The sequence below is a fragment of the Prosopis cineraria genome, unplaced genomic scaffold (assembly GCF_029017545.1).
Source record: "Prosopis cineraria cultivar Desert tree isolate PC_DT_omini unplaced genomic scaffold, ASM2901754v1 PC9, whole genome shotgun sequence".
NCBI lineage: Eukaryota > Viridiplantae > Streptophyta > Magnoliopsida > Fabales > Fabaceae > Prosopis > Prosopis cineraria.
In genome coordinates, this window is record NW_026555340.1 from 25,294,570 (window position 1) to 25,322,074 (window position 27,505).

The following is a 27,505-nucleotide window of genomic DNA, read 5'->3' on the forward strand; positions in this document are numbered from 1 at the left end:
GATGTAAAACAATCAATATCAAAACAAGATCCTTCTCACAACAACAAGTTTGAGATCATATATATATATATATATATTATTCAGTTCAGTATAATATGGTTAGAGGAGGGAGAGAGAAGATGGCGGGAACAGAGGCAGCTGAGAATAAGGGGGCGTCTTCTTCTTATTCTTCTTCTTCGTCATCGGGTCGACAACATTCTACAGAGGTACTGAACCAACGTAAGAAGCTACCAGTGTGTCCGATGAGAATGGCGGTTGCAGGGTTTGCAGCAACAGTGGTGTTGGGTTACGTGGTGTTGTACTCCAAGAAGAAGCCTGAAGCTTCGGCCATGGACGTCGCCAAGGTTACCACCGGAATGTCCACTCCCGACGACACTCATCCTCGTCAATAGGACCCTTTCTCTGATCTTGTACTCCTGTTTTTGCATGGCTCAATTTGTTGCCTTTACATTATATACATACATACATACATACATATATATATATATATTCCAAGTTACTCTTTTATATGTCAAGGTAAATTTATCTAATTGATCTTGATCTCTTGTTTTTCAAGCGTCGAGAAAATGCTTATTGCTGGACTTCATCGCAAATTAATTTCTTTCTTCGAGAAAATATATACAATATTTTTCTTTTCTTTTATAATTAACTATTTATTGTATATTATACATATACTCTACTATAGAAGACTTATTTTTTTAGCTACGACTAAAAACAATGATAATATTTACGGTTCTTGTCCCTAAATTAAGAGTGAATGTTGTTTTATTTTGCCTTGATTATTTTTTTTTGTATTAGAGAAAAAAAATCTCACATCTAATAATTAAAAAATAAATTATGAATATATAAAGTTCAGAGTGATTTAAGTTATTTCTATAAAATAATAAGCAATCTTTAAATTGACACACTTAATATAAAAAGTTGACATTTTGTGGCTTAATTCCCCTGTGTCTCAAAATCATGCTTGCTTATTCCCTCCAAGCTAGTAATTAATTAAACATCCTGATCTTGTATCAAAAAATAATAATAGTTTATGAACATATCGGGGAACATGATGATTCTCCGCCGATCCACCATAGAAACATGATGATTTTCTGCTTGGATCGCCGCCCTCTTAGGAGGATTTTTTTATTATATTTTAAATAATGACATTTTATTGACTTGCAATTTGCATCAATGCTTATTTTTAAATCATCATTCTCACTAATATTTTTTTTTTGATAAAATTCTCACTAAATTTTACTGCAATGTGATCCTCTAATCTTATCTAAAAAGCTAGCACTTCCAATATGATTTATCAAATCAAAGGAAATATTAAAATTTATTAATTTTATTTAAAAATTTAATAAATTTTTAATTCCGCTCTTATTAAAATATATATACTTCAGTAGAAATTTTTTTATATAGATTCAACGTACCACATCATCTATGTTCTCTATGCTCTGAAGCAAGTAAACACATTAAAATAAATTATGTATATTATACAAATCAATTATCATACTATAAATATAAATAAATTATACGACCGATGATGATAGAAAAAAAAAGGACAATTAATTAAAGATTCACTCTATTTTGAAAATAAAATTATAAAAAATAATGACACTTAAACTTTTATTTAATTGAACCCATTATAACATAGTATGTTTATATAAAATTATAAAATTGTTTTATAAATAAAACAAAAAAAAAAACCTTCCCTTTCAACGATTAATACATGAGTACATTGATGAAATAGAAATGAAAAAATTACATACAAATTTCATACTCCCTTCATTGATGAAGAGTTAGGTGTTAAAAAATATAAAATATTTTTAATCTTTCAAGATGTAAACATTGTCTTTATAATTATTATAAGGTGTTTAATAGAAATAAATATAAAAATATAGAATTAATTTAAAAGTATGTAATTATTTTATTGAGAGTGATATTTAATTAAAAATACTTTACATTTTTAAATGGAGAGGGAGTATAATATATTTAAATAATATAAGAATTATTGATAACTTAACAAAAAAAATAACAACACATTTAATTGTCATTTTTCTTTTCTTAGTTGTCAATAAATTTTGTGGTGCTTAATTAGTTTGCCTGAAATTTAAAGCAATGTCATTGAAATTGGACTGAACCAAACGGGTCTAACCGGTTTGATTGCCACCCATTGAACAAAATAGTTTGGTTCAACCAGTTGAACCAATCCTTGAACCAATCTGTCATTTGACTTGAGTTGACTCGGATTGAACCGGTCGATTTTAAGAGAATCGGCTTTGACTCAGAGATCGGACCCGAGTCAACTCGATTCAAAGCCAAGAAAATTTAGACTAAGTTATTTAGATTTATAATTTCTCTTCTGTAATCACTAATTCTCTCTTTTTTTTCTCTTCTTCAATCTCTCTTTTATGGCCTAAATTTAATTTCTAACTTCTCCTTTAATCTTTGCCTCCAACTCTAGAAATTCAACCTTTGATATCGAGACTGAAAGCTTGTAAGTCATGACATAATGGCATGCCTCTAGCTTCAGCATTTTCTTTCAAGATCACAAACTTGTATTGACATGCTTTTACTTCTAGCTTCAACAGTTTAAATATCTAGCTTTTGAAATTGAGATACCAAACACTATTAATAAATTAATATTTTATTTATATAGTTATGCATATAAATATTATTTTTTATTTAATTTTTATATTTTTAGTTTGACTGCCGATTTAATTGATTATATCATAAAAATTACGACCTGTTAGTCTTTTCCATTTGATATCCAAAATGGGTTTCAAGACACTGATTTAAAGTAATGGTCCCAAAGAAAATGCCATTTCTTACGCGAACATAGCGGGCGGCTACTGCATGTGCTTGCCGATAGCAGTTCAGTTCGTGCAGGCATCGCTGTTTCCGCAGTTCACTAAAACTGACAGTTTCTTAGCTCTCCCTCCCTCTCTCTCTCTCTCTCGCTCTCAGAAGGATGATGTGAGCCTTCCGGAGATTCCGCTCGGCGATCTTTCTGGTTCTCTCCTTCTCTTGCTATGCGATTCTACCGCACCTATTGAAAGATCGTGCAATTGTTTTCAAGGTCTAATTCTATTCTCTTTTTACTTGCATTTTGATGAAAACCAGTGTTAGAGTTCCCAGATTTACTTCGGCTTATTTCTTGTGGCTGATGCTGAACTTTTCATACTGGTGCTGCTGTTGAGAGTTGAGGCATTTTATAGTAATATTTTTTCTTTCTTTGTCTTTTAAAATGAATAATTTGAATTCGTTCTTTTGATGTATATGTTGATTTGACTTAGATGCGCCTATGAACCGAGAAAATACAGGTTCTTCTCGAGTCTTGACCCAATTTTTTCGGTTCGGGTGGAGAGGTTCCGGGGTCTGATGTGAGGTTATTTCCCAGAAATAGCAATATCAGCACATCAAAATGGATTTGAGTTTAAATGGGCATTTCTTTAGATAACCAACTTATCTGACTTAGAGTGTGAGTTTTAGATGTCACCTTTGTTGAAACGACAGAGTAATCGTGTATGATAGTTGATCTGTAAAATGGAAATGAACACCTTCTTGAATAATCTTGTTCACTCGTACGATGAAATATTAAGTGGTAAAGGGACTGAGTTTATGTTGATTTTGGTGGGAGCATTCTGGATATCTGAGGTTAAAGACCAGTTCAAATGTGGTCATTGGTTAAGCTTGTCTTCTTTGTCGTGTTGTTGTTCAGTTGCTTTAGTTGCAATCGCAACTCAGCCTAATTGAAAGGAAGTTTGTGATTGGAGATGGAAGGTTTGTTTGTACTCCCTCCAGTCCACACTGTTAACTAATTCATCAAGATTAAGAAAATTAGTTTGATTAGTTATTTGTAATTAATGTGTCAAATATTATACTACTCTTCATAATTATCCCTAGCATTTAATGGATGTCTTAACTAATAATGACTTTTTACCAATATATATATATTACTTTAGGTAGTAATCTTAAACTGTATTGGGGATTTACGCTAATTCTCAATTTCAGACTATTTATGGCAATTTATTTCAATGTGCTTAAAGGATTTGGAACTTATATTTAGGTCACACAAGTAGTAGCATTAAATTCAAGTGGCAGAATTCACTAAATTTAAGTGGTACAAGTCACTGGTTTCTGTGGAATGGCAACTAGTGTATGTGGGTGCTATCAGTCTTCATTATAGGGTAGATCGATTTTTAGATTGTAGCACTTGAAGGGAACAGACAAGAGCTAAAATTTCCTAATGCGTATGTCATTCCTATAATCATATTTTCCAGAAGTTGAATTGGGAATAGCATCAGGCAGATTCGAGAGGCTTTTATGGGTCATTGTTGGGTTTTGTTTTGTTTGGCTGCAGGTTTTATATATTGGGTATATGTGATCAACTTTTCAAAGATGTTTGACTGTGGTTACAAGGCTCATTACATGGATGGTCAGCGGGAAAAATTTTTGAGGTACCAAATATAGTTCTGCAAGGTTATATTTTGGAGAGGTGTGGATTAGAAGATTGTGAGTAATATTTCTATGTACTTTTACTCGATTTCATTGGTTTGAAATCATCAAACTTGAGCATTCTTTACTGTAATTGAACATGGGTATTGATCTTCACAAGCATAATTTGGTACTTGTGTAAACAATTTTCTGCCACAACCTTGTTTTTGAAAAATTTAGAATTTATATTTCTTGTCATTGTTTTTTTCATGGCAACAAATACATAAGATAGTATAATACTACACCAGCAGCATAAATATCTTTAATTGGTTTTTAGATATAAAGAATTCAAAACTTGCCAGCGACAAGATATTGACCATTTGCCAAGTCTTTCATTTGTAGCATGAGAAGTAGAAAATTTTGATTCTTGGGGCACTTGTAAGATGTAGTGAAGTGAGTTTCTAATTGGCAACATAGACTTTTAATTGTAAGATGCCTTTCATAGAAACAGTTAATTGAGCTCCTTTTCTTGAAATGAGAACGGATTAGTATATTACTCTTCAGCTTATTGAGGTCTTGGTCCTAATAGGTACATGTGATATTGACAAGCCATTATCCCATTTTTAGAACCTTCAATTAATCTTTATGTTCATACATATGAGGGGAATTGATCTTTCTCAGCATTTTTTTTTAATTTTAGGTTGGATGACTTGGACTCTAGACCATCTCCATCTTCTGATGCTGGGCTTGATGAATGTGGATTTAGTATGGTTAAATTAAGCCGTGGTGGTTATACAAGAATTGGAACCACTGGATCTTTTAAAAGAGGAATGAGAATGGGATCTGAAGGACTAAAGTCAATTGGCCGATCACTTGGATTTGGGGTATCTAGGGCAGTCTTCCCAGAAGACCTTAAAGTATCAGAGAAGAAGATATTTGATCCTCAAGACAAATTTTTACTCTTATGGAATAAGCTTTTTGTAATCTCATGCATTTTGGCTGTCTCTATTGATCCATTGTTTTTTTATCTCCCTGTGATCAATGATTCAGTTAACTGTCTTGGTATAGACCGAAAGTTGGCGATCATAGTTAGCACTATAAGAACAATCATTGATGCTTTCTATCTTATACGCATGGCTCTCCAATTTCGCACTGCTTATATAGCTCCATCGTCTCGTGTCTTTGGACGGGGTGAACTTGTTATAGATCCATCACAAATAGCCAAGCGATACATGCAGCGATATTTCATTATTGATTTCCTTTCAGTGCTGCCCTTGCCACAGGTTGAGAAAATTCTATTAACCTGAAACTATATTTTTTATGCTGTAAGATTATTTTCCTTGGATTTTTTAATGATTGCTTTGTATTCAATCCTTGCTTTCCTTTCTTTTTTAAAATTTCCGTCATTAGCATAGGAAATGTGCTACAAGATTTTTTTTATGATAGATGGTTTTTTTGGCTATAAATATATTGAACTCTTAATTTGGTAGACTTGTGGAGGCTTGGGTGTTCTTCTTGTTAATACCGTTGACTTCAGTTTTAATATTCTGCTTGCTTTTTGATATTATGCTGAAGCACGTGACTTTATTCTGGGGACCTATTAATTATTAATATACTAAATACCTATGAAGGACAGACATGTCATAAAAAGGAAAAAAGAGCCATTTATGTGTCATAGACATCTTCAGATTTCTGTGAGACACAGCACTGCACAAAGTAGTATTCATACATTTCAGATCATGTTTGTTCTGTGTCACTTTCCATGTTTCTCAGATTGCAACTTCTCTTTTGGCTGTTTTACTGCACGCCAGACTGGAAAGTTGATACTTGTGAGAGAGATTAATAATCTCAAATCAAAGTAGCCAGAAGTAGCTCAATATTCTTCTAGCAGATCACCTGGAATCCACTGGGTAGAAGTCTGGTTACATGGGAAATCCTTGGATAGTACTCATAACTGAAAATATAAACTGTACCTCGTTGTTCACGCAGGAGGTGCTTTAATAGGTGTAAACATATAATGAACTTGAATAACAGGTCAGTAATCTTCTCAAACTCTCCAAATTCCCCACTCATATTTTAATTATTTATTGCTATTAATTATTGATACCACACTAATTCTACCATAACTAAAAATGACTCAAAGCTGTTCAATCATATCTGTAAGGATAGTCACCACTAAAGTTATATTTAAATTAAGAAAATAATAAATGATTAATAATGACCCCTTTATCCTTCATCAAAGCCATCCTAGGAAACTGGTCTCTATGGTAGATTTCTTTCCATGACTTTTGTTGTGATTGGGTATGTTAAGCATACTGTATGATGCTGGTTAGGATTTGAATGACTTGCAATTATTTTCCAGCTTTATGCAACATGTTCCTTTATAGCTATCGTTGTTTTCAAAACTATTGATACTATAAAATGAGATTTTTGTATTACCAGGAAGATGGCGTTTCCATATTACAGCATCTATTTTAAGGAGTATAAGAAAACTCAATTTATATGGTTTCCCTTTCTGTTTTCTTTTTCTGTCCGTGTATTCAGATTGTAGTTTGGAGGTTTCTTCAGAGGTCAAATGGTTCGGATGTACTGTCAACAAAAGAGGCATTGCTGTTCATTATCTTGCTTCAGTATGTCCCTAGATTTCTCCGAATGGTACCATTGACTTCAGAGCTTAAGAGAACAGCTGGTGTCTTTGCTGAAACTGCATGGGCAGGAGCTGCGTATTATTTGCTATTATACATGCTAGCCAGTCATGTAAGTGTTTGTTATCTTTTCATCATGTTTGCTGCTGTTAGTTTTCCAGCCTTGATCTAATCAAAGTTATTATATATTCTCCAGTTGCATTATTATGCTTGCTATCCTATAATCACTTATCATTTTTTCCAGGAATTTATTTTTGGTTCTTTTCTACTGATGATTCCTTACAGATAGTTGGGGCTTTTTGGTACTTGTTAGCTGTTGAACGCAATGATTCATGCTGGCAGAAGGCTTGTAGTGAAAATGGGTGTAATAACAATTTCTTGTACTGTGGCAACCAACTCATGGAAGGGTATAGTGCCTGGCAAAATAGGAGCAAAGATATTCTCCATTCACAGTGCTCTGTAGATCCTGAAAACCCACCTTTTGATTATGGAATTTTTACCCAAGCATTTTCATCTGGCATTGTTTCATCTAAGGTATTTATCTCTAAATATTGCTACTGTTTATGGTGGGGGCTCCAGAATTTGAGGTAATAAAATCTATTCCCTTTTGAGGTTTGCTTCATGTATACTGTCTCAGCATTTATGACAATTTGATGTGACCGTGAGATATGGTCAGACTTATAAGAGGAGATCAAGGGGGCAGTTGGGTGTAGAAAGGAAATACCCATTGGGTTAGGATTAATATCCTGAGGGTCCAGAAAAGAAGGATTATGCCATGATGTTTTGGTAGGGTGGCTTAGATTTAGTCTCGATATTGAAGTCACCTTTTTGCTTGCTTTATTTGGTTGTATTATTTTTGTTGGCGCTCAAGGATGTTTTAGAGAAGTTAGGCAAAAGTGAGGAGAGTGCTGGTCTCTCGAACACCAGTGAGAGACCTTTTCTTGTTGCTGTGTTCTTCCATTTAGTTTGTAATTTCAGTTGTTGGGAATAGGGTTTTGGCTGGAATCAGTGAGTTTCTCTTGTAACACTGATTCAGTTCATATGCATTAATATCAAAAACCTCAGAATTTCCCTCATTTATTTCTCTTTACATTGAAAGCTTGGTTCTATTAGTTACTTTAGAGCAGAGCTCTAACAATTGGCATCAGAGCCGTGCAATCCTCGGACCTTCTGATAAGCGCAAGAGAGATGGCCGAAAGAGTGCAGTACTCCAATCCCGAGGTACAAGAGTTGAAAGAATCTGTTGGAGGACTATCGAAAGAAATGATCATGATGAAGGAGATGATGCAGACGATGCAAGATAAATTAGAGCAAATAGCAGAGAAACAGAAAAGTGCAGACCAACCTCCTGAACAAGATCAACCCAGCCATGAAGAGACTACAGGAAGCACCGGAGATCATGAAAAAGAAGTAGGGAAGTACAGGAAGCTGGAGTTACCAATATTTGATGGAGAAGACCCTATCGGGTGGCTTTTCAGAGTGGAAAGGTATTTTCGAATCAATGCTGTGGCTGAAATGGAGAGACTGGAAGCAGCCATCGTGTGCCTCGAAGGTAGGGCTCTTAACTGGTATCAATGGGTGGAAACTCGAGCACCTATCCGAGAATGGTCAGAGTTCAAGCAAGAACTTCTGCGTCGATTCCATCCCTCACAGCTTGGGGATGAATATGAGATGATGTTTGCAGTCAAACAGGAGCGTTCTGTGCGCGAGTATGTGGAGGAGTTCGAACGCGTATCAGCTGTGGTGGGAGACGCATCAGAATCGTGCGTGGTTGGAGCATTTCGTGTAGGACTAAAACCAGAGATAAGGGCTGAATTAAAGCTCACGGCCGCCAGTACCCTTAGAGAAATTATGGAGATGTCTATTAGGGTGGATGAGAGGAATCAGGTAATAGAGAAGGCCAAAGACTCACGGTTTCTGCGAGGCCAACGTTTTCAAAGTGGGCTTAAAAATGAATCAGCCCAAACTCCTTTCACACGGATCACTCATGTGGCTGAGCCCAGTAAAAGCATGCACGCCTCTTCAATACACTCGGGACTCCAGAAACGGGCTGAGACAAAAACGGCAGACTCAAAAGTAGCGAGCAACACGACAGGAACAGCGTCGTCGCGTCCAGGGGGACGAACCTAGCGACTGTCAGACGTGGAATTAACTCGTCGGTGAGAGCTTGGTTTGTGTTTCAAATGTGCAGATAAATTCGGACCTAATCACATCTGCAACAATAAAAATCTGCAAGTGATGTTGCTGGAGCTAGAGCCCGAGAAGGGAACCGAAGGCCATGAACCAATATGCACTGAAGATAGTGAAGAAGCCGAAGAAGATGAAACTCGAATGGAGTTATCACTAAACTCCATAGTTGGGTTTGGAGGGAATCACACTATGAAGGTACGTGGGAGACTAGAGAAAGCCGAGATTGTGATTTTGATTGATAGTGGGGCTACCCACAACTTCATAGCTGAGGAATTAGTCACCAAAATAAAAATTCCAGTGGAGGACATTGCCGTCTATTCTATCACTGTTGGGGATGGGTTTAGTATTAAAGGGAAGCAACGCTGCAATGACCTCAAGTTATAGGTACAAGGCCTGGATATTATTCAAACTTTCTACCCCTTTCCACTCAGTGGCGTGGATGTTGTACTAGGAGTGGAATGGTTAAAATCTTTAGGAGAAGTGAAGGTTAACTGGGGGCAACTGACCATGAAGATTGGTAAGAAAGGAAACAAGGTGTGTTTACAAGGTGATCTCGCTCTAACCAAGGCCTTGGTTTCCCTTAAGTCATTTATTCGATCCGTACAGAAGAGAGGGGAGGGGTACATGATCGAATATAATGGGATGAATAATGAAGAAACAACAGCTGAAACTATACAATTGGCGCCTGAAATTCAGAACCTCCTAGACCAATTCTCTATAGTTTGTCGACCTTTTGAAGGGTTACCACCAACTCGTTCTCATGATCATGCAATAGCAACCAAACCAGGCGAACAACCTCCTAACATACGGCCGTATCGGTACCCTCATGTTCAAAAAAATGAAATTGAGAAGATGGTGAAAGATATGTTGAGAGCAGGTATTATTCAGCCCAGTCAAAGTCCTTATTCAAGTCCAATTTTGTTGGTTAAGAAAAAAGATGGAAGCTGGAGATTCTGTGTGGACTATAGAGCCTTGAACAAAATCACGGTGCCTGACAAGTTTCCCATACCAGCTATAGATGAGTTGTTGGATGAGTTAAAAGGAGCCGCCATCTTCACCAAGCTGGATTTGAAGTCCGGATACCATCAGATCAGAATCATGGCTGGAGATGAACATAAAACAACATTTAGAACCCACGAGGGACATTATGAATTCAAGGTAATGCCCTTTGGTTTAACCAATGCTCCTTCCACATTCCAATCTTTAATGAATGAGATATTCCGAGAGCATCTTCGGAAATTTGTGCTTGTATTTTTTGATGACATACTTATTTATAGCCATGATTTATCATCTCACTTGAAACATTTGAAAGCTGTTTTGTCTATCCTGAAAGAGAACCAGCTAGTGATCAACCTTAAGAAGTGCACTTTCGCCCAACCAAAAATTGAATATCTTTGGCATATCATTTCCAACGAGGGAGTGCAAGCGGATCCCAGCAAAATTGAGAGTATGGTGCAGTGGCCTAAACCCAAGAATGTGAAATCCTTAAGAGGGTTCCTAGGGTTGACTGGGTATTATAGAAGATTTGTCAAGAATTATGGAAAAATCGCTAGTCCTCTCACCGATTTACTTAAGAAAGATGCCTTTAAATGGACCCCAAAAGCTGAAGAAGCCTTCCAAAGTCTCAAGACAGCCATGACTTCTCTCCCAGTACTAGCTATGCCTGATTTTTCCATCCCGTTTGAGTTGGAAACAGACGCTTCCGGGTCTGGAATAGGAGCAGTGCTGATGCAGAATGGCCGTCCAGTGGCATATTTCAGCCAAAAGCTCTCTAACCGTGCTCAACAATGTTCCATTTATGAGAGGGAACTTATGGCAATTGTTATGGCGGTCAAGAAATGGCGACGCTACTTATGGGGGGAGAAATTTGTCATCCGGACAGATCAGAAAGCTTTGAAGTTTCTGCTGGAACAGAGAATTGTAGAAGAAAGTCAACAGCACTGGATCACTAAATTAATGGGGTTCAAGTTTGAAATAGCTTACAAACCGGGCAAGGAAAATCGTGCAGCGGATGCACTTTCAAGGAAAGAAGAAAATCTGGAGATACATGGTTTTTCTTTATGGCAGCAAGGTGACCTTGAAGAATGGGAGAAAGAAGTACATGCTGATCCTAAGTTAAATGATATACTGCAAAAAGTCATTACCAAGCAAGGAAATTTGGAGGGATACAGCCTTGTGAAGGGTTGTCTACACTATAAAGGACGATTGATGCTACCAAAGAAGTCTACCAGAATTCAATTGCTCATGAAGGAATTTCATGATTCACCAACCGGAGGCCATTCGGGTTATTTGCGCACTTACAAGAGGCTTTCTACTGTTGTATATTGGGAAGGCATGAAAAAAGACATCCAACAATATGTGTCACAGTGCGACGTGTGCCAAAAGAACAAATATCAAGCATTAACTCCAGCTGGGCTGTTACAACCCTTGCCGATTCCTCAACAAATTTGGGAAGATATTAGCATGGATTTCATTACAGGACTTCCAAAATCCAAAAGACATGACGTCATACTTGTTGTTGTTGATAGGTTGACAAAATATGCCCACTTCTTGGCTTTGACCCACCCATTTACAGCAAAAGAAGCTGCTGAAAGATTCATTAATGACATTGTTAAATTGCATGGGTTTCCAAAAACAATTGTGTCAGATAGGGATAGGGTGTTTGTAAGTCAGTTTTGGAAGGAATTATTTAAGCAAGCAGGCACTCAGCTTTGTCTTAGCTCTGCTTACCACCAGGAATCTGATGGCCAAACCGAAGTCTTGAACAGGAGCTTAGAAACTTACTTGCGTTGTTTCACCAGTGAGAAACCAACCCAATGGGCGCAATGGTTACCTTGGGCTGAATATTGGTACAACACAACTCATCATGGGGCTGCTGGAATGACACCCTTTAAGGCGGTGTACGGACGGGACCCTCCTACTTTTTTTAAGCTGAATGGGGAACCGTCAGGCATTGAAGCTGTCAATGAACAGATTCAGTCCCGGAATTCCATTATTGCCATTTTAAAGGAAAACCTCACTGTGGCGCAAGAAAGAATGAAGAAGCAAGCTGACAAACATAGGCGAGAGATACAGCTGAACATTGGAGATTTAGTCTATGTCAAAATCAGACCCTACAAGCTGAAATCTTTAGCTAAAAGACTTAATGAGAAACTCAGCCCTCGTTTCTATGGCCCCTTCAAGATCATAGAGCAGATTGGACAGGTCGCATACAAGCTGGAACTTCCTTCCACAACTCGCATTCACCCAGTCTTTCACATTTCTCAACTCAAAAAATCAGTTTGTTCAGCTATTGTCACTCCTACTATACCACCAGCACTTTCTGCAGAATTGGAGCTACAGGTACAGCCTCAAGACATATGCAAGGTTCGGAAACTTATGACAGGTCAGCTGGAGGTTTTAGTGAAATGGAGAGATTTACCCGAGTTTGAGAATTCATGGGAGACAGCTGACACCATTTCTCTCCAATTTCCAGATTTTCCCCTTGAGGACAAGGTGAGACTCTTAGAGGCGGGAAATGATGTGACCGTGAGATATGGTCAGACTTATAAGAGGAGATCAAGGGGGCAGTTGGGTGTAGAAAGGAAATACCCATTGGGTTAGGATTAATATCCTGAGGGTCCAGAAAAGAAGGATTATGCCATGATGTTTTGGTAGGGTGGCTTAGATTTAGTCTCGATATTGAAGTCACCTTTTTGCTTGCTTTATTTGGCTGTATTATTTTTGTTGGCACTCAAGGATGTTTTAGAGAAGTTAGGCAGAAGTGAGGAGAGTGCTGGTCTCTCGAACATCAGTGAGAGACCTTTTCTTGTTGCTGTGTTCTTCCATTTAGTTTGTAATTTCAGTTGTTGGGAATAGGGTTTTGGCTAGAATCAGTGAGTTTCTCTTGTAACACTGATTCAGTTCATATGCATTAATATCAAAAACCTCAGAATTTCCCTCATTTATTTCTCTTTACATTGAAAGCTTGGTTCTATTAGTTACTTTAGAGCAGAGCTCTAACACAATTACATCATGATTTGTGACATTTATGTTATATTCTTCTGCCTCATTAGTGATTATGATAAAACCATTCATTGACTTTTACTCGATAACTTTGATTTTTGATTTGCAATTGTCTTTAGCATGGTATCACACATAAATACTGAGCTTTTCTGCAAGAAAATCTGGTGATGTTTTGAATGTTGTTCACTTTTCCGCTTTCCGTTGAATCCAATTACTGGATTTGAAGAATTCCAACCAGTTTCTAAGGACTTTGACATCTAGGGTATTTGGTTCTTCCTTCAAATCCATAAACTAAATTTCAAAGTTAAGAGAATGTACCTCATTGACTTAGTTATGTCACCTCATAAATCAGTTGCAAGTTGTCAAACTCTCTGTCCTGCTTCTGAAATCTGTCTCTAAATTAGTTCTGCAAGCACGTTATGCATTCAAATGACTTGACATTTGTCATTTTATAATTTTCTGGTATTTTACAGAATGGTTTTCTCAGTTGAAAGTGCTAATATTCTGTGACTTCAAATTTTCACGGAAATGCTTGTTTGAACTTTTTACTTCTTCAGAGAGATTCCTTTTAAACAATATAAATTTCAGCCATAGTGCTTGTTCTGTATTTTGTTCTTATAAATTATGCTTACATCTTTCACTGAACTACAGTACACTTGGCCAAGGACTTCAAACCAGCACCTATGTTGGGGAGGTTGTATTTTCAATAGCGCTAGCCATTTTTGGGCTTATCCTCTTTGCACTCCTGATTGGTAACATGCAGGTATACTTAAAAATAGTGGCTTAGCTTATGTGCATCTCTGATTGAATTATTACTACGTTGGGAATAAGATTACCCAGACTCTTGAAACATGAACCATGCAACATGTAATTGCTCACATCAAATACAGTGAAAAAAAAGTAAATGGCATTGCATGTTCCAACTTGCAATCCATTTCATATGGAAGCTAGTTGAGTGAGAATAAATGACATTGAGTGCTGTTGTTAGATTTTTTGACCAGAGGTGCCCGGGCAGTTGGAGATGCCATACGATGTAATGTTACATTGAGATCCTCGCTCTAATCCTTTTTATTTGTGAAAGCATGCATAGATGACAATGAAATGATGCTATTTCTATATTTGCCTGCGTATTTTACTGTTGAGAAGTAATTGTGTTCATACAAAGAAAGATCCATGATGGTTCTGCATTAAGAATTTAAAGCAACTAGACATTCACATTCCAGAAAAAAATAATAAAAATAAAGACACGCACGTGTCCACAGATAATGAAAATGGAGTACTTGAATGTTTTGAAGTTTATTGTTCTAAATTCATCTCTCTCTCTCTCTCTCTCTATATATATATATATATATATAGATGTATGTCTCAATCCATCCATCTGGTAGCAGTTTCCTGGGCTGGTCCCATACCATTTGACTCATTTTTCTTTATGTCTTTGTAAGTAGTTCTCAAAGGTTAAATTCATGTAGGTGTGAGGAGCAGATTGATAGTGAGAGATACTGAGGCTTTTCACTTTTGCTTTGGTTACAGACGTACCTTCAGTCTCTTACCATTAGGCTTGAGGAAATGAGAGTCAAAAGACGTGATTCAGAACAGTGGATGCATCATCGCTTGCTCCCCCATGAGCTTAGAGAGCGTGTTAGACGCTATGATCAATATAAATGGTTGGCAACACGTGGTGTAGATGAAGAAAATTTGGTGCAGAATCTACCAAAGGATCTTAGAAGAGATATTAAGCGTCATCTTTGTCTAGCTTTAGTTAGAAGGGTATGCTGTGAAATACTTCAATTCGTGCATTGGCCAAAAAAGAAAACGGACAAACACTTCAATTTGAGCAAAACACCAAAAAAAAAAAAAGGACAATTCTAGCTCTCATTATAAAACCATCTTTGACCCAAAAAAAAAAAATTGTAAAACCATCTTTTCTTAGGATTTTTTCCTTTGTCAATTATACATACTTGCACCGACAGCAGTTCTTAAATTTTTTGTGGGTCTTACGTGGAAACTTTTACAAAACGTCGACAAAATATTCCAAGTTTCTGCCAATTTTTTTTTTTTTTTTCAGTCACTCCCCACTTCGTCAAGTTTCTGAGTAGTATATGTGGCCCAAAGATATTCTGGAATGCTTTAAATAAGTGGCGTTTGAACTTTTTTCCCTGCTCATAGCATTTTTTTTTTAAATTGTTATCAACTATTCATCAGGCATTGTTGGTATTTAAAAAAAAAAAAAAAAAACTATTCGTCAGGCATGAGTATGGATGAATCTGTTTATTTATTGACTGCTTCTCTTACATTGTAGGTTCCAATATTCGAGAGTATGGATGAGAGCTTACTTGATGCAATTTGTGAGAGACTGAAACCATGCTTGTTTACGGAGAATGCTTTCATTGTCCGGGAAGGAGATCCAGTTGATGAGATGCTTTTCATCATCCGTGGTCGCCTCGAGAGTGTTACGACAGATGGTGGGAGAAGTGGATTTTTCAACCGCACTTTCCTTAAAGAGACAGACTTCTGTGGCGAGGAGCTTTTAACTTGGGCCTTGGATCCCAAATCTGGTTCCAACCTTCCATCTTCTACCAGAACAGTTAAGACACTTGCAGAGGTGGAGGCTTTTGCATTGATTTCTGAAGATTTAAAGTTTGTTGCAAGTCAATTTAGGCGCCTCCATAGCAGGCAGGTTCAACACACCTTCCGCTTTTACTCACAACAATGGAGAACTTGGGCTGCTTGCTTTATTCAAGCAGCCTGGCGTCGTTATTGCAAGCGGAAGATTATGGAGCTTCGTCGAAAAGAAGAATGCGAGGAATCAGGAGGAGTTCGCAACAATGCCGGTGGTGGTTCATACAGTATTCGTGCCACCTTCTTAGCCTCAAGATTTGCAGCCAATGCTCTTCGCGGGGTTCATCGCAGCAGGAATGCCAAGACTTCCAGAGAATTGGTGACCCTACGAAAACCACCAGAGCCTGACTTTACTGCAGATGAATGATGCAGACTATAACTTGTAAGCCTGGTTTCATTGGCCAACTTTGTTTTGTTTTTTGTTTTGGTTTGGAATGATCAAGAAAGGCTACATGTAATGATTTTACACTCAATATAATTGCAGCTTTGAGGCTTGCATGAATTTTTGTTTGGCCTTAATAAATACATCATTCCTAAATGATAGCATACATTAAATACATCAAAATATACTTCATTGCAAGAATTGTGAGGCTTGCAAGAGTTGAAGACTGTGTTTCATTTTAAACTCAGCAGTAAGCCAACTGGCTCTTTTAGGCCTGCCTCAGTGAGCATATAATATGATGCTCTATAATAAATTCCATCTTTGAGGTCATTTGGCTGAAATGAGTGAAGGAATACCTCCTTTTTCTATTGATAACCTTTATGAACAAAAATGTATGTGCTGGGTAACGTTTCAGATATTTGGTTTTTATAATCTTTCGAACGGAGATTAGATATATATTATAAGACCTTAGTTGTAGGAAAAAGTATTGCTCTACTTTTTTCTGTATATCTTAGCTAGGCTATTGCATCATATATTTTATTTAAAGAAGTCACTTTCAAATTAGAATTATTTTTAAAAAGTTTTTTTTCTTATAATGAATCAACTTTATACAAAGTCACCTGTGCAAGTGAAAGTCAATTAGATAATATGCTACACTATATTCATAAACCTAGTCCAGGTTAGTGTTTTAAATAACAGTTACCAGAAATATTAATGATATAGAACAAGATTTATGTGAAGTTCCACATTCACAGTATCCATATAAACTGATTCAGTTTCTGAAGACAGAATCTAAATCAAGGTGTACATTACACTTGCGAAAATTTCTTTTTCAAAATGGGTATCGTGGACGGCAAGATTACGTAACAGGCTTCATGAACGTCTCGTACAAAACAATGAGGATATTAAACAAAAAGAGAAGAACGGGGGAAGAAGTATACGTGAACAAATATTTAAACAAACTTGAATCTGAAAACAACCTATACTGAAGTGACTAACAGTTTGTATGTTTAAACTTGAACCAATGTTCTAGCCTAAGGACTCCCACAGTTCCCTGTTCCAAATAAAAATAAGACCTGGCCAAAAAGATTCAACGACCCAATAATTTCTTTGACTTTGCTAGGATCAGTCAATTTTCACTGAGGAGTAGATGAGCCTGGTGAACCAAAAGCAGGCATAGAAACCAATTGTGCCAGTCAACATAAAAAAGGCATATGAGAGAATTAGCATATACCCAAAATACAAAACCCCAGATACTGGTTTTGTGATCTCAAGCTTTGTGAAGAAGTAAAAAGCTGTATAGAGGAAAAGGTAGAGTGCTGAGGAACCTGCAGTCAAATAGGACCTCCACCACCAAAGGTAGTCCTCACTACACAGCTGGAAGTAGCAGAGAACAATTGAGATCTCAGCACAAGTGACAATGAGGATTATGAAAACGATAAACAGGAAACCGAATATGTAGTAAAATTGATGTAACCAGATAGATGTAAGAATGAAGAAAAGCTCGATGAAGACAGCACCAAATGGGAGTATTCCTCCTATCAGAATGGAAAAGACTGGGTTCATATACCATGCCTGCTCAGGGATCTGCCTAGCAATTTTGTTTGTCTTTACAGGATCCTCAGGCGCTGGCTTTCTAAAGCCCACATAGGCACCAAGGAAGACAAGCGGTACAGAGATTCCAAACCATAGGAAAACCAGAGCAAACATTGTTCCAAATGGCACAGCCCCAGAAGACTTCTGGCCCCAAATTAGAGCATTTAGAACAAAGAATACTGCAAAGACAGTGGCAGGAAACATAAAGGCCGTCTCGAGAGCGAGCTTTTTCCACTCCGTGCCCTTGAATATCTTATAAAGGCGAGACGAAGAGTATCCAGCAAAATATCCCATAAAAACCCAGAGCAATAGCATTACCGTCATCAAGCTCCCTCTGTTTGATGGGGAAAGAAATCCAAGGGCAGCAAATATAATGGTAACAAGAATCATTCCAAAAAATTGAACACCTGTTCCAACATAGACACAGAGTAAGTCTGACTTTGACGGAGGCCTGAACACATCCCCATGGACAAGTTTCCATCCTGTCTCTTCTTGGGCTTCTTCTTGGGTCTCTAACTGGTTATACTTGGATATGTCACGGTAAAGTGTCCGCAACATTATCATAGCCACCATACCAGAAAGGAAAAGTACAATCATTAAAGAGTTAATAATTGAAAACCAGTGAATCTGATCGTCAGCCATTAGAAGATAGGTATCCCAGCGAGATGCCCACTTCACTTCACTATCCTACAAGGTTAAATTCCAAATGTTACAAGGAAAACAAGACCAAAACCCAAGCCTCAGTGACAATGTGCAGTTATTCAGTCACCATGAATTATACTAACTCACCTGGAACTCAACATCATATGTAAAGATAATTTCCTTCTTGTCTTCAACCTCCTGTGGAGATTCAGAGCTGGTGACTAACTTCCTTGCATGAGGATCACATGTAGTTAAGCGGCTTTTCTCATTCCACTCGCCTTCATATTGATGATTGACACTACATTCATGAGAATAATGTCAATCACAAGTAAAACCAACAATTGAAAAAAAAAATTCAGAAAGCATAAGATCATGAGACAACCTGAAAGGCTTAACCTCAAAGCCTACAATCCTTGACGACCCTGTCACTGGATCAGGATGATACTTGACCATAAATGTTAAGTGGTTGTTGATAAAATATTTTTCATCCTTTTTCTGTTTACAATTCAGTACAGAAGGTCTGATTAGGTTCAGATCAACGATTAAAAGTTGAGGTCATTGCACTATTACTTACTCCAGCGTATTGTCCTTTAAGACCGGCAAGAAAGCCATGCAGGTACACTATAGAAGATTCTTGATCAGGTCTTCGTAGAGGAACAACCAAAGGAAGATTGTCTAAAATCCTGCAAAAATATTTATGTCACAAGGGCTCAAGAGACAGAAAGCTGTGAATGTAAAATTCAAGGTCATTATTGACTCACATGTTCACTCGATACTCATCATCTATCTTTTCCTTAAACTCTTTGGCTGTCTTTGCATTAAGAGTTACGCGACAAACAACATTGCACATTTGAGGTTCCCTCATTTTAAACTGGAAGAATAAAATTAGTTTAAATTTCTGAGTTGAACATAATAAGCAAAAGGAAGAAAGTCATAATTTGTCCACAAACCACATAGGGAGAGTTTTCAATGCGATCACCACGAAGAACTTCTCCTAGATTCTCTGCACTGTCAATAATTCTACCTGGACGACAATAAGGCAGTGTATAGTAGGAGTAAGGAAGCTGTGTTTTCGTAGAACTCAGTTTGTTCACTTTCACCATCAACGGATCCCCCTAGCACCAATGAGCATAGGTTTAAAAAATAACAGTAATAATATGATTAGGAAATTTTGCCATGCAAGCAATGATTGAATCAGGTAAATGACTATATTGATAGTAAGGAAACCAGCAATTATGTCAGACTAAGACCTTAGAAGTTGCCTGGGAAATGCCAAATTTAGTTGATAATATATAAACTATGATTATGATTACAGTGGCAAATATAGAATGACAATATGTAAAGTATGCACTAGTTTATGTGAGAGAAAACGCATAGCTTATAACTTTCATTGCATGATAGAGGCAGAATTACTGTAAAATATATACAAGCGTTATAGGTTCTCTCACTCCATTTATAAGTCACATGATCATCACTAATCAAGTCCTGTAATTGACATCATTTTTGCGGGTCAACTATATAAAGAACACATGTTAATACAAGAATTCAAACCCATAATCCTCGGAAGCAAGAAAAAATCGAATTTCGCAAATTTACAAAATGAAATGAGTCGAGCTCATTGCATGTTGAAAGAAAATCAAAATCACTATATTCGAGATGAGAAATTAACTAAAATCCCAAACCAAAAAGGAAATGAAAAGAGTAGAAATCATAAAACCAAGACGATCTAGCATTGATCTGACCCGATATTCAACAACAACGGCAAAACAATTATTGACATGCATTCACATGACAAAAAAGAAAAAATGAAATTACCTTCTGGAAATCTTGTGGTGCCACACCGGGAAGATAAAAAGAACTACTATGGACAACGAGCAGAACACACACAGAGATCAATAGATGGCTAGCGAGAGGCCCTCTCGCCATGGTTTCCGACAACCGTGGATCCAAAAACTCTCTATATATCTATCTATCAATCTTTTTTTGTTTTTTTTTGTTTTTGGGTCTGAACTCTCTATCTATCAATCTATCTGCGAGTTCTAATGAACGAGTCTTCTCCCTCGTCTCCCTGGGTATAAGGTCTTCTCATTTCTCGTTCACAAAAATTGGAACTTCCGACACACAGCTTCGGGTTCTCAACACAAAATTGGTGGGATTTGCGTGACGTTTGGCAGATGATTTTGATGCAATTCTAGCCGTATGATCATCGATCCGGTTAAAAGTGTGTGGTAGAGATTGGATCAAATGATCACATATAACTGAATTACCTGCTCACTAAGAAAGCATACCCTCTCTTCATCAAGTGTACTTGCATTAATTTCATTAATAATTACAAACTACACTAATATTTGGTCTTGTCTTTATCGGTTTCGGATTATTATTATTTTTGGTCAAGGTTTCGGATTATTATTAATTAAATCAAAAAAAATTAAAATATGGTAATTTGCTACTTTTAATTACTATCTGTCAGTCCTACTCCTATTTATAAAGCTAAGAGAAAATAATTATTTATCTTATTTACAAATTATGTATTAATTTTTCATTATAAATTTTTCTTTTCACTTCCATTAAATGATAGAATAATATGTTATTAAAGTTTGCATACTTAAAAAGGGACAAAGTCGAAAGTTTATAAAATTTTCAAACAAAATTAACAAATTTTAATTTTTTTTAATTTCAATGAAACATGTTGAAAATAATTTATAAACAAAATTGAAGAAAGTCCTTACCTACCACATAAAAAGTTAATGTTTTTACCAAAAAAACTTCTCAAAATGAAACTTTTTTTTATAGAAAAAGTAAGAAAAATATTTCATATTTTTAATATAGTAACTTAACTTTTATAGAAAATGATAATAAATTTTATTTTGAATTATGTAAATAATATATTATTTTCTCAAAATATCATAATTCCTTTGAAATTTCTAGAGACTTTTCTATCATTAAAAAATTAATATAAATAATTAAATTATCTTTAGTTAAATATTAATTGTCATTCACAAGTTTTATTTTAATATTCATAATTTTTTTTAAAATCACAAGAATTCAAGCAATTTGCAAGTTTGTGTTTGGAATTCTGATATTTTAAGTGTTGTTTTAAGATTACAATTTTTTTTTTAAATTGCAAGAATTCAATAGCAATTTGCAAGTTTGAATTAAGAAAAATTTAATTATTTACATTAATTTTTTAATAATAAAAAATTTTAAAAATTTACAAAATTATGCATTTTAAGATATTAAAATATTATTTATGTAATTCAAAAAAATTTTATTATCATTTTTCCTAACTTTTATCTGAAAGTAAAACCTTTTATCAGCCTCTCATATCTATTTGCGTGCATAACTATGGTAAAAGTCGTTTGTTCCAACTGACAACAAAATTATATTCATAATGGGAAGCCAAAAGCTTCTTGATATCGCTATGTAAGAATCTTTTTGGTGAGGAAATAAAAATTCTATCAATAAGATAAATCATAGATAACTTAAACAAATTAAGTGTACTTTCTTAATTAAATTAGTTAATAAAATTAAAACATGTGCAAACAATTCTTTCAAAAAAGCCAATCAAAGATATTAAATTATAGGGCAAAAGGGAAAATTAACCTCCAATTTTTTTGTAATTTTTTGGTCTTTTTCTGTTATTTTCTAATTAACTAATAATTAAAGTTAACTTTCATTAATAATAAAAGTCAGATTGCACCATTTTTAATAGTTGAGAGAGAATATTGCATAAAAAATAAATTTAAAATTCCAAACATTTCTAAATTTATAGTTTAAAAATTAATTTACTCTTTTAGCTTGGATTATAAAAGTATGAAATTTCTTACAAACATCACACATTTGTTGTGTTGTTATTAAAAAAAATAGATAGATGATGATGATGAAATGTTTGTCACTTTTTCGACCAAAAAAGAAATGTTTGTCACTTTTTCCTTTCTTTCTATCCATCTACCTTTTTTTTTTTTTTTAAGTTGATAATACACGAGACAAGATCAATTCGGTTGGTGATGTTTGGTAAATGCTAAATAGTAACTAGCAAGCTATAAGCAAAACACAATCCTTGATTTTAAGACCGGGTTGATGTGAAAGTTCTAATTTATCTTTGTCCACACGCAAACCAAGTTGGATCTAAAATGAACCAACGAATAGATCAACCTAATTTCTCAAATATATACTCACAAACAAGTATGACAGCACACTCTAGGTTGGCTGATTCTAGTCTCATTGGCCTTATGTTTTGTCTGAAAATCCATGGCCATGGTTCAATCTGGTAGGCCCTTTCAATGTCGCTGATGTTTTGTCCATTGTTGTTGTTGTCTGCATTTTTTTGTTAAATTATAAGGAACAAGCCAATAGCTTGAAGTAGCATGTATGATCAAACCCACATCCTTCCATTTACACGAAAGATTTTATGCCTATCATGCCTACCAGAACATTGGCTTGTGCTGTTATTTACTTATTTTTACTAAGAGCGTGAAGGTCATTTATGCCGTTTCTTCATTCATATTCTTTATGCTTGATATTCAAATTCTGTCAAATTCTTATTCTTAACGTTTTACATACTAAATAACTCAAGCGCGCGCGCGCGCGCGCAGAGGAGAGAGGCAATCTAATATCAGTTCTATTTGATAACAAAAATGAAGTCCATTAATCAAGTGACAGGCCCCACATGACGTGTCTTTCTACCAAGAATAAAGAATTATAATAAAATGCTACAAATAAATGGGATGGGAACGATCGCCCTGCTCATATTTTAATACCATTGACACATTCACCAATCACCAGTCAAAAACTGTAACTGCATTTTGACAATAACAAGAAGAGAAAATTTAATTCACAATCGTACTGATCTCTGTTCGACACAAGAACCTCGGGCAGGGAGGGGCAGTGTACAACTTATATTTAATGCCCAACTCAAAATGAGAGGCACAGAATGAAATTTCAATACCAGCTATAACGACGGAATGAATTACATAGCATAACTCAACACATGAAAATTTAGTTATCCTCTTGTACAGGTGCAGGTGGTGGTGGGGGCTCTAACATCCTCACAGTGCGAGGAAGCATAAATTCAGCAAATATGGGATAATGAGAGGATGGGTAGTACCCATCAATGTTATCATTAACCACTTCACATGAAACAGGAATCAGAGATCTACCTCTGAAAAGGATCCAATCAATATGAAGATCCTGTGTTTGGCGATCCCAGCAGAGGCAAAGTGCTCTAAATATTAATTTGACAAATTCTAGAGCTCCTTGCTTGTCACCTAGAAGCACCAGATAACACTCAATAATGGCATCGCTCTGTCATGCTCAATAGAAAAGTGAAAGCAACAGAACAGTACCCTTGAATCCATGATAAGTGCGGATTAAGGAAACGTTTTTCCTTACACGGGCACTAGGCCATGCATCCCGCATATCCCCAACTACACCATGCTCTCTGCAAAGAAGCAAGTTCAAACACAAATTACAATGCAAACTACTCAATGTTACTTCAATTACAGATGGTTGCACGGAGCACAACTTAAATATCTTCCGATGAATTTCAAAGAATAATGATAAAATAGGACGTGTTTTGCATTTTTCTTTGCTGTTTTGAAAGAGGGAGGCCCAAGTGGAGGGGGAATATGTTGAGTTGGTCCAGTAAGAATATGGGAGAATTAAGAAGAATGATTGCTCTTAAATTAATTATCATATTCTCCATGTCCTTTTCGTTGTGCATACGGTATTTTACTTCTTGATAATAGTATCGTCTAATAGTACAGAACAATATCTCATGGAATTATGAATTTGACCTCCTAAGAGGGTAACATGAAATAACTTGGAAGATAAATAAATGAAAGAGTTCTAGACAATTTTTAATTAAGGAAGCTACCTTGATCTTCCAAGGAGAAACCGTCCTGTAGTTGATTCCTTTTGTGCATTGAATCCTCCACAGTATAAAACTGGAAGGCTAGGAGGCAAGGATGCAATGTGCTGCCATGTGAGTAAAGCACTTCGTCTACGAGCACGAGGACTGAATTGATCCATGTTTGTATTTACTATCTGAAATGAAAATCCAGGCGGTTCAACCCCTTTCAGTTGAAATGTGTGGACATCATGTCAAAGAACCCAGAATGCCGAAGTTATGTCCAGATAAGTAAATTTCAGAACAAATTAAGTTGGGTTTTAAGAAAAAACAAAAATATAAGGATATAGCCCATGTTGCTATGCAAGGAACTTCAGAACCCCATGACATGCTGCCAGGTACAGAGGGAGACTCGGACAGCCAAAAGGTTCCGCCTTCCAGAAGCTCTACCTTCAATTTTGAAAGCAATAATGGAGATCAACTAATAACTTCTGTGCCGGATACATAAATAACACGCCTAGTAAATAATATTGAGTTGATCTAATACCTTTTCCCTATCATAGAAGATTGTGCACTGCTCATCAGTAGTGTCTTCAGGGCCTTTTCGTGATATGCCGAACTGATCATAACCTGGGTTATTGTTTAAAGGAAATGATGTACTCCATTAAGAAGCTAAATTAGGTTATACACTAGAGACCTTTAACTCAAAGCTGCACATTCCATCATAGCGAAACATCTCTATGCCAATTCTTTTTCTACGAAGATAAATAAAGCCATGAAATGAAGTGTTTGACACTTCAACATCTATCTCAAACTCAAGCCAGTTGCATATAAGTAGCAGTTTATAGTAACCCTTTCAGCATTAGGTCGAAACAAATTCTCCTTGACGTAGACCATCCTGTTGTTTGTTGCCTTAAGCAGCCATGCATGCTTTCTTATTCAAGAATGCCCTTTGCTTTGAGCAGTTTCAACTTCTGTGGAGGAAACAATCTGAATCGCACTTGATCTTGTAAATACATCAAATTAGAATTTCACAAGTAGTGCAGAACAAGATCTTGAAATCTTTTCCTGGTGATGAACAATCATTTTTCTTAATGTAGCTCATTTCCAATTGTTGCCAGATTTAATTTTGTTGCCAAAAAAAAAAAAGCATTATCAAACACAGTAAATCAAGATCATTATCATGTTACCTTTTATTTCTTCTCTCGAACTCTTTCGAAAGCATCAATGGCTTCTTTCACATAATAATTGAAGTCGTTTGAAAAATAATGTTGGAATGGCTAAATTGAATTAAAACTTTCCCAATTAAGAAGGAATGGCTACAAAAGAAGGAAGAAACGTCGCTGGCATTTTCAGATGTTTAAATGAAACTGTAGCATTGCAAAATATGGTATGGGTAGCCAAAGAAGCTGGCATTTTCAGATGTCTAAATCATTTTAACATCTTAGATCAAAAGCAATCCAGGGGGGAACCCACAAAATCCCTCTTATTTTCCCTCTTCTTATCAATTTGACAGCTTCAAAGAATCACCAGTTTGCACATATAGCTTCTTAGCATGGTTTAAGGTTTACCTATCTAACCCACATTGAGATTTTTGAATTATGCATGCAACCATCTCAAGACAAGAATATCTCAAAAGACTTGAGCGGCGTTTTGTAATACAATACATGATAGCCCCTTATCACATTGCCATAATAACTAGTACCACATATTCCTTGTTGAAGGCTCTGGCTGTGGTCCAGGCTCTCATACATTAGGTCAAGAGATGCACAAAGCTTGCGCGCAGCCATGCATACAATAGAGTGAAGCAACCAAAAAACTAATTATTTCATGGTTAAACTTGGAGCTTAACTTATTTGAAAGTATGTTACCTGGCAAACCCTGATGAAGAAAATCCAACTGCGATTTCACTCCTGTATCAAGGAATCGAATCAAAGCATAGGAAGAACTAAACTAAATCAGAATACTGCATGTAGGAACCGCTAAACTAACAAACAAACAAACAAAAACGATTTGCCCAGATCAAATATCTGAGGGGGAAACCAAATAAGCAAAGAGCAAAAGTTCAATGAGCACAGTAAGAACCTTCATACTAAAATATTATTTTTCGCTTTCGCTCATTCAATGGACAAGCAATGGAATATCGAAATCCGGCTTTCTCCAAATGGAACCAAGACCGAAATCAAAGAAATTAAAAAAACAAAACTTTTCCAGCAAATCCAAATCAAAATCAGGATCCGCATCCGTGTCCGCTTAAAAAATTAAAGAAAAATGTAACCCAGAAAAGGATCAACCTTGCTGAGTACAAAGGATGATTGGGGAGTAACTAGTAATAACGCTTATGCACAAACCCCTCCGCTTCTCCCATGAATTAGGACTGTCCTGTGGCTGATCGTCGTGGAGATTGAAGGTCATCACAGTCAAAGAAACACTCATCTTTGTTTGATCCGCTTTCTCTTGCTTTCTCTATCCTTGTTTATTTCTACTTCATGATATATTTGATTGAATGAAATGCTAGAGAAGAGAAGAGAGGCTGGCGAGCTAGTGCAATTATTATATGTGACTCTTTTCGGCTCTTCGAATAGAGAGTACCGAAAGAGTCAGACTATGGTCGGACGCTTTGAGCAAAATGCCAGAGAGCGAACAGAAGCAGTTTTAATTTTTCTTTTAATTTTTTCCTTCCCTCTTTTTTGTTGTGCCTGAGAAGAAAAGAGAGACTCCAAAGGGAGAAAAATGAGTCCTCATGTCTGAAAGGCAGAAACTGAATGTCAATAATAACAATAACAATAATAATAATAATAATGAGTCAGGACTTTAAAAAACAGAGAGAGAGAGAGACAGAGAGAGAGAGAGAGAGATTCGGTGCGTTTTGTTAAAACGGGGGTCGCATATGCTTGGGGCACGTTTGCAGATCATGAGCCTTAAACTTCGAGGGTGCCATTCCACCAAACGCACCGTCGCGTTTGTATCATCCGCATGTGATGTGAGTTATTTGCATGAGACTGAGACGGTGAGCGTGTGGAGTGTGAAAGATGACTATTTGCATAAAGTTTGGTGGGGACAAACAAAATTCAAGATTTTAATTTTGAGCAACTACTCTTATATGAAATTTTTTGCTTCTTACCTTTCAATATTGTTTGGTTGGGGGAAGGG

General features: G+C 36.2%; 3 protein-coding genes across 4 annotated transcripts; 1 reads left to right on the plus strand and 2 right to left on the minus strand.

The window, feature by feature from the left end:
• The first annotated feature begins 2,833 nt into the window (after window positions 1-2,833).
• LOC129319492 (probable cyclic nucleotide-gated ion channel 5) lies at window positions 2,834-16,386 on the plus strand. Of its 2 annotated transcripts, XM_054964583.1 has the most exons (8): window positions 2,834-3,067; window positions 4,352-4,448; window positions 5,126-5,708; window positions 6,970-7,182; window positions 7,356-7,657; window positions 13,917-14,028; window positions 14,796-15,032; window positions 15,565-16,386. In XM_054964583.1, the coding sequence occupies exons 1-8, from the start codon at window positions 2,845-2,847 to the stop codon at window positions 16,249-16,251; spliced, it is 2,454 nt and encodes an 817-aa protein (XP_054820558.1). In that variant the 5' UTR covers window positions 2,834-2,844; the 3' UTR covers window positions 16,252-16,386. The 2 variants fall into 2 exon arrangements, with proteins under 2 accessions (XP_054820558.1, XP_054820559.1); XM_054964584.1 differs by lacking the exon at window positions 14,796-15,032.
• Window positions 16,387-16,965: 579 nt separating this feature from the next.
• Window positions 16,966-20,651, minus strand: LOC129320991 (transmembrane 9 superfamily member 10). The gene is made up of 7 exons (XM_054966709.1): window positions 20,320-20,651; window positions 19,455-19,619; window positions 19,266-19,375; window positions 19,079-19,187; window positions 18,887-18,999; window positions 18,652-18,802; window positions 16,966-18,549 (listed from the first exon to the last, which is right to left on the minus strand). Exons 1-7 carry the CDS (start codon window positions 20,428-20,430, stop codon window positions 17,392-17,394), a joined length of 1,917 nt encoding a protein of 638 aa, XP_054822684.1. The 5' UTR covers window positions 20,431-20,651; the 3' UTR covers window positions 16,966-17,391.
• A 2,656-nt stretch (window positions 20,652-23,307) lies between these two features.
• LOC129321044 (uncharacterized) lies at window positions 23,308-27,110 on the minus strand. The gene is made up of 7 exons (XM_054966769.1): window positions 26,647-27,110; window positions 26,224-26,265; window positions 24,900-24,982; window positions 24,700-24,802; window positions 24,380-24,593; window positions 23,850-23,944; window positions 23,308-23,771 (listed from the first exon to the last, which is right to left on the minus strand). The coding sequence occupies exons 1-7, from the start codon at window positions 26,786-26,788 to the stop codon at window positions 23,503-23,505; spliced, it is 948 nt and encodes a 315-aa protein (XP_054822744.1). The 5' UTR covers window positions 26,789-27,110; the 3' UTR covers window positions 23,308-23,502.
• Window positions 27,111-27,505: the final 395 nt, after the last annotated feature.

Coding starts and splice junctions, on each gene's coding strand:
- LOC129319492 (XM_054964583.1), top strand. CDS start 2,845: ATGTGCTTGCCGATAGCAGTTCAGTTCGTGCAGGCATCGCTGTTTCCG. Junction 7,183..7,355: donor TATACATGCTAGCCAGTCAT/GTAAGTGTTTGT, acceptor GATTCCTTACAG/ATAGTTGGGGCTTTTTGGTA. Junction 14,029..14,795: donor TCCTGATTGGTAACATGCAG/GTATACTTAAAA, acceptor CTTTGGTTACAG/ACGTACCTTCAGTCTCTTAC.
- LOC129320991 (XM_054966709.1), bottom strand. CDS start 20,430: ATGGCGAGAGGGCCTCTCGCTAGCCATCTATTGATCTCTGTGTGTGTT. Junction 19,188..19,265: donor GATGAGTATCGAGTGAACAT/GTGAGTCAATAA, acceptor ATATTTTTGCAG/GATTTTAGACAATCTTCCTT. Junction 19,000..19,078: donor TTAAAGGACAATACGCTGGA/GTAAGTAATAGT, acceptor AATTGTAAACAG/AAAAAGGATGAAAAATATTT.
- LOC129321044 (XM_054966769.1), bottom strand. CDS start 26,788: ATGAGTGTTTCTTTGACTGTGATGACCTTCAATCTCCACGACGATCAG. Junction 24,594..24,699: donor TTGCATAGCAACATGGGCTA/TATCCTTATATT, acceptor ATGATGTCCACA/CATTTCAACTGAAAGGGGTT. Junction 23,772..23,849: donor CACTTATCATGGATTCAAGG/GTACTGTTCTGT, acceptor TGGTGCTTCTAG/GTGACAAGCAAGGAGCTCTA.